The sequence below is a fragment of the Neopelma chrysocephalum genome, unplaced genomic scaffold (genome assembly GCF_003984885.1).
Source record: "Neopelma chrysocephalum unplaced genomic scaffold, ASM398488v2 Primary Assembly neopelma1_93871, whole genome shotgun sequence".
Lineage (NCBI taxonomy): Eukaryota > Metazoa > Chordata > Aves > Passeriformes > Pipridae > Neopelma > Neopelma chrysocephalum.
In genome coordinates, this window is record NW_020922584.1 from 1,046 (window position 1) to 7,926 (window position 6,881).

The 6,881-nt window shown below is 52.4% G+C and overlaps 1 protein-coding gene across 1 annotated transcript; it reads left to right on the forward strand.

The window, feature by feature from the left end:
* The first annotated feature begins 3,233 nt into the window (after positions 1-3,233).
* On the forward strand, positions 3,234-6,457 carry LOC113980366 (retinitis pigmentosa 1-like 1 protein). The gene is made up of 2 exons (XM_027707584.1): positions 3,234-3,263; positions 3,473-6,457. The coding sequence occupies exons 1-2, from the start codon at positions 3,234-3,236 to the stop codon at positions 6,452-6,454; spliced, it is 3,012 nt and encodes a 1,003-aa protein (XP_027563385.1). The 3' UTR covers positions 6,455-6,457.
* Positions 6,458-6,881: the final 424 nt, after the last annotated feature.

Consider the following 6,881-nt stretch of genomic DNA (forward strand, 5'->3'; position numbering starts at 1 on the left):
TGTCCCGTATGAAACATCACATCACATGTGAGCAGTGCGCCTGGAATTTGTGGTAACATAGTGGGGGAAGGATAAGGTCTGGGTGGACAGAGGGTTCTTTTGATTGATGGGGGTCCCGGCCAGGCTGGGGCCTTGTAAGGTACCTCAGCCTTGGACAGGTACGGGGGCCAGAACGGTTTGTCGGTTTGTTTGTTTGTTTGTCTATTTATTTCTTTCGTTTTGGCTCTCCTGCGGCTACTGCCCAGGTTCGGCATGTTCTGGATATATTTGCTTTGCTCTGTTACAACCTGAAAGAGTGGGCAGGACAAAGGGTTGTTACTGGAAATAAAAGACTTGCCCAAATCGTTCTAACAGGAACGTAGCCTATGTACCCCTATGTGGTTGCGAGCTATGCTGGCGAGGGTTCATGCCTTCGGTAGGGTCGCCCATGCCAGACAGGTCAAAACCATAGGACCAGATAAACTACATCCCTGGGCAGGATGAGCTCATTAGCCTTCTGGCAGTCATCCTAGGAGAAGGACAACTCTCATCCCAAACCCGGGCAGATGGAGCTCGCTTAGCCCTGTAAGGCCATCCATCTCAGAGAAGGTCACTCTAATCAAACCTACGTCCTGAGGACCTCGCTGCCACCGTCCAAGCTTGCTCGGCCCTGGCAGATGAACCTCAGGATTAAAGGGTGGGTTCAGTTCCGCGCATACTGCATCTCACCTAAAAAATCCATTGCGCAGGCTTGAAGGCTTTACCCACATGCAAAAAGTCCTGTAGCGACGGGCGAGGGTCGAAACGGCAGGTGAAAGATGCACTGGGAGCCGCAGACTCAACCCTGCATTGCAGGCGGTTCAGGATATTGGTCATTTGAGACTGACGGAGATGAGAGTCTCTTGGGGCTGCACCCTGAACGACCAAGCAGCCTTTTCAAGGACAGCACTGCTTGCTCCACTCGGAGAGGGGCCTAGAAAAGGTGGCCTAAACAAAGCTCATCTCCACCTTCACCCGGTTGGTTAACCGCAGACCGACGGGCATCTTCTTCCAATGCGGTCGCACAAAGAGCAAAAGACAAAGGCATGCACCTGCCTCCAAAGGTGTACCCAAATTAACTCTAGCATGTTGGAACATCAGAACCATGCTCGACTCTGCCAATAGTGGACGTCCTGAGCGACGTTCTGCCCTAATTGCCCATGAACTGGCTCGTCTCAACATCGACATTGCTGCTCTCAGTGAAGTTCGCCTTCACGAGGAAGGCAGCCTCAGAGAACATGGTGCCAGTTACACACTCTTTTGGTCAGGTAAGCCCAGAACCGAAAAACATCTCTCAGGTGTCGGCTTCATGATCAAAAACTCCATTGTCCCTAAACTCGAAAATCTGCCGACAGGTCACTCTGACCGCATTCTCTCCCTACGCCTTCCACTAAACAACAAGCATCACGTTGTCATCTTTAGTATATATGCCCCAACTCTCCAAGCGGACCCTGCTGAAAAAGATAAATTTTACACTGACCTGCGCTGTCTTACCCAAAAGGTGCCCGCACATGATAAGATCATTATCCTTGGTGATTTCAACGCCAGAGTAGGTAAGAATTTTGAAGCCTGGAAAGGAATATTAGGCAAGCATGGCGTTGGAAACTGCAACGATAATGGTCGACTTCTGCTAGAATTCTGTGCAGAGCAACAGTTCACCATCACCAATACTATCTTTCAGCAGAAAAATAGTCTGAAGACAACCTGGATGCACCCCAGGTCTAAGCATTGGCACCTCATTGATTATGTCTTGGTGCGACGCAGAGATGTCCGCGATGTCCTCCATACCCGCGTGATGCCCAGCGCAGAATGTCAAACAGACCATCGGCTTGTGCGCTGTAAACTCAACCTTTATCTCAAATTCAAACCCAAGAGGGGCAGTATCCCAAGGAGAAGACTCCAAGTTAACGATCTCCAATCAGCCACAGTAAGAGAAAGATTCCAGGCAAACCTTCAAACCAAGCTTGATAACCATTCCACAGATTCTGCAATTTCCTCTCCCGAAACAATTTGGCAGCATATTAAAAGTAGCATCCTGCAATCCTCTGAAGAATCCTTAGGGTTCTCCCTCAAGAAGAACAAGGACTGGTTTGATGAAAACAATCAAGAGATCCAGGAATTGTTGAGGAAGAAGAGAACCGCCCACCAAGCACACCTTGCACTGCCATCCTGTCACGCTAGAAAAACAGCCTTTCGTCTTGCTTGCAGCAAGCTCCAACAGAAACTCTGTGACATCCAGAACAAATGGTGGACCGATCTAGCTGCAAAAACTCAACTATGTGCAGATACAGGGGATCACAAAGGATTCTATGAGGCCCTGAAAACAGCATACGGGCCTACATACCAGGTCCAAAGCCCTCTACTCAGTGCAGATGGTCAAACGCTTCTCACAGATAAAACCTCCATTCTGAATTGATGGTCTGAACACTTTCAGACTCATTTCAGTACCAACCGTGCAGTTCAAGACTCAGCAATTCAGTCCATCACACAACAACCAGTGAAGAATGAATTGGATACTGCCCCTACTAGGGGAGAAACCCTTAAGGTCATACAGCAGGTGATAATCGGCAAGGCAGCTGGGGTTGATGGAATTGCACCTGAAGTCTGGAAGCATGGGGGCCAAGCACTCCACACTAAATTCCACAAGTTTGTGGTGTGCTGTTGGGAACTAGGCCAACTACCATCAGACCTTGGTGATGCAGTCATCATCATCTTGTATAAGAAGAAAGGAATTAAATTAGACTGCTCAAACTACTGGGGTGTTACTCTGCTCTCCATTGCTGGAAAAATCCTAGCAAGAATACTTTTGAACAGACTAATACCTGCTAGAGCAGAAGAACTTCTTCCTGGAAGCCAATGTGATTTCAGAGCCAACAGGGGTACCACAGACATGGGATTTGTTCTCAAACAACTGCAAGAGAAGTGCAGGGAACAGAACAAAGGTCTCTATGTAACCTTTGTTGATCTCACCAAGGCTTTCGATACTGTGAGCAGAAAAGGTCTGTGGCAGATTTTGGAACGTTTAGGTTGTCCCCTCAAGTTCCTTAAAATGATCATCTCACTCCATGAGGATCAGCACGGCCAAGTCAGATACGGTGATGCACTTTATGAGCCCTTTCTAATCTCCAATGGTGTGAAACAAGGCTGCGTTCTTGCACCAACCCTATTCACAATCTTTTTCAGCAGGATGCTTCAAAGGGCCACGGCAGACCTCGATGAAGAAGGTGGGATCTACATCCGATATCGTACCCATGGAAGCCTATTCAACCTAAGGCGACTGAAGGCCCACACCAAGACCTTAAACCATCTTGTCCAGGAGCTGCTTTACGCTGACGACGACGCCCTCGTCGCTCACACAGAAGCAGCTCTGCAGCGTTTAACATCCTGCTTTGCTGAGGCTGCTGAGCTCTTTGGGCTGGAAGTCAGCTTGAAGAAGACAGAAGTTTTCTATCAGACTGAGGAGGGGGCCTTTGCCCACGTGGATGATGACTGGAAATACGACACCCATGGAGACCTTTCCCAATGCGCAGATGTTACCGCATGGGAAGAAGACGTGACACTGCAAGAGCTCTACCCATGGGAAGAAGAAGTGAGAGTCCAACGATGTTCCCAACGGGGAGCCAGAAGACACCGAGAGCTCTACGAATTTGAAGAAGAGGTGAGAGTCCGAGAACTTTCCCAATGGCGGGATGGGAGACACCCAGAGCTGTACCAACGGGAAGAAACCGTGAGACGCCAGGAGCTGTACGAATGGGAAGAAGATGGTGTGAGATCCCACGAGCTGACCCGATGGGAAGAACGTGTGACAGTGCAAGAGGTGTCCCAAAGGGAAGAAGAAGAGACATATCAAGAGCTGTCCCAATGGGGAGATTTGAGAGGCCAAGAACTTTCCCAATGGGGAGATGTGACAGTCCGAGAGCTGTCCCAGCGGGAAGGTGAGAGATCCCATGACCTGCCTGAGTGGGAAGAAGATGTGCAAGGGCATGGACTGTACCAATGGAAAGACAAGAGAGCCCCAGAGCTCTCCCAAGTGGGAGACAAGACAGACAAGGAGCAATCTCAGGAAGAAGACTCCAGTGCCCAAGAGCTGCCCCAAAGGGAAGATGGGAGTGAGAAAAAGCTGTCCCAGTGGGGAGATGATGTTGGTTACAGCACCTGGGACAAACCCTGGCACCCGGTGAACGCTGGGGACCCCCAGACTGTTCCCCAGGAGGGGCCCAGCTCTGCCAGCAGCGTGGGCACAGAGGTGGCAGCAGAGGCAGCCCGTGACCTGCCCAGTCCAGCTCCTGCCCCGGTGAGTGCCACGGACGCCGAGCCGGCAGCTGCTGCCCCGGCCGGAGCTGCTGAGGAGGAGGAGCCCCAGGGGCCTCTGGCTCCTGAGGAAGAAGAGGCAGAAGGTTCTGCAGCCTTCGGAGAGCAGGTGCCATGGGCAGGGACACAGAGCCTGGTCCCTGCCCCACACAGCCCCTCAGAGGGCAGCGAGGCCCTGCTGGACACAAAGCAGTCCATCACATGTGGGATCGTGAAGAAGGCTGAGCTTGTGATCCAGGGATCCAGCCAGGAGCCGGAGGAAGAGAGAGACCTGGAACAAACCATGGATACAGACATGGTCCCAACACTTACAGCAGAAAGGACAGAGAGTCCAGACCCTGCCCCGCAGAGCCCCCCAGACAGCACCCAGGATCTGCTGGACATGGCCTTTTACCTCTTCAGGGAGATCATGAGGAAGGCCGAGCGTGTGCTCAGCTGCTGGCCGGAGGAACAGAGGGTCCCAGAAAGAAGCACAGCTACAGAAATGATACCAACAATTCCAGCAGAAAGGACAGAGAGCCCGGTCCCTGCCCCACACAGCCCCTCCGAGGGCAGCAAGGCCCTGCTGGACACAGACCAGTCCATCACCCATGAGATCCTGAGCGAGCCTGAGCTTGAGATCCAGGGATCTCACCAGGAGCCGGAGGAACAGAGAAACCTGGAACAAACCATGGATACAGACACGGTAACAACAGTTCCAGCAGAAAGGACAGAGAGCCCGGTCCCTGCCCCACAAAGCCCCTGCTCCCCCAGCAGCCCCTCACCTTCCCAGGTGAAAGCCCAGGCCCTGAACGAGCAGGAGGAGGGAGCAGGAGGGGACTCAGTCCTGGCAGTGCAAGACACTGACGAGGGGCCCTTCCCTGGGGAGGGCATAGACTGGAAATACTACGTTGACCAAGACATTTCCCAGTGGGAAGATGAGGGAGACCAAGAGTTGTCCCAAGAAGACATCAGCACATACCAAGAAATGTCCCAGTGGGAAGAGTGCATTGAGCAGGAGCTGTCCCCGGGAGAAGTCAAGAGCTCCCAGGAATTGTCTGAGTGGGAAGAATACGGCGAGGAAGAGGAGCCCCAAGGAGAAGTGAAGAGCTACCAAGAGGTGTCCGACTGGGAAGAAAACCTCGAGCAAGAGGAGTCCCAAGGAGAAGAGAGTAGCAGCCAAGTGTCCAACTGGGAAGAATACAGCGAGGAAGAGCTGTCCCATGGAGGAGTGAAGAGCTACCAAGAAGTGTCCGACTGGGAGGACTCCAGTGAGGAAGAGCAGTCCCAAGGGGAAGGCAGTAGCTACCAAAAACTGCCCGACCAGGAGGAATACAGGGAGGAAGAGCAGTCCCAAGAAGTCAAGAGGCACAAAGAACTGTCCGACTGGGAGGACTCCAGCGAGGAAGAGCAATGCCACGGAAAAGGCAGTAGCTCCCCAGAAGTGACCGACTTGGAAGAATGCAGCATGAAAGTGCAGCCCCAAAGAAAATTCAGTAACTACCAAGAACTCCTGTCCGACTGGGAGGACTCCATTGCCCAAGAGCTGTGCCAGGATGAAGACTCCTTGGGCCAGGACTTTTCCGCCTGGGAAGACTACACACCCTCCTGGCTGTCCCGATGGGAAGATGGCAGCGACAGAGAGCTGGCACTGGTGGACTGGGAACACAGGAGCGTCCCCAGCTTGGGGGTGAAGGCCTTGCTCCCGGAGGAGGATGAGTGGGAGGAACTGAGCGTGCTGGAGCTGTCCCAAGGCCAAGGCCCAGAAGACAGGCTGGGAATTCTTGCAGCAGAGGGGCTCCCAGTGCCCGTCCCTCGCCAGGCATGGGCTGAGCGCCGGGCACCTGCCCCGTGCACACAAGTGCCGCTCTGCACCTCACCTCCCCAGCTGGAAGCCCTGTCCCCCGCAGGGACTGAAGCTTCTCCTGCCTTCGGAGAGCAGGTGCCATGGGCAGGGACACAGAGCCAGGTCCCTGCCCCACGCAGCCCCTGCTGCCCCCCCAGCCCCTCGCCTCCCCAGCTGGAGGCCCAGGCCCTCAGCAGCCAGCTGGCTCAACCCACCAAACGTCTCTCCCGCTTCAGGCGGGCGCTCGGGGCTCTGCGCAGGCTGTTCTGCTCCTGCACGGCGGGACAGCCCCAGGATTAGGCCCCGCTCCAGCGCCAGGCCGGGCCTGGACACCTCTTCACTGACACCACCACCAACGTGCAACATTTATTTCTATACCTGACTACTCCTGCAGGGAATGAGCAAAGACAGGACCTCTTGCTCCCAGAAACTCCCTGCAGGATAACAACATACACGATTATTGCCAAACAAACAAAAGATAGCTTAAATCAATTAACTACTTTAATTTAATAATTAGGCTAGTTAAGCAACTAAGTAATTTAATTAATAAGTACTATAATATGTAGTTATAATATTTAGACTGTTTCAGATTTACTTTGAAGATAGAGTTACATAAGATAGATAGAGTTACATAGGATAGATATACTATATTTACATATTATAATATTTACTATATTTATAGGGCACATAGATAGATGCTTGCAGTTAGATTATAGGAATAAGACAC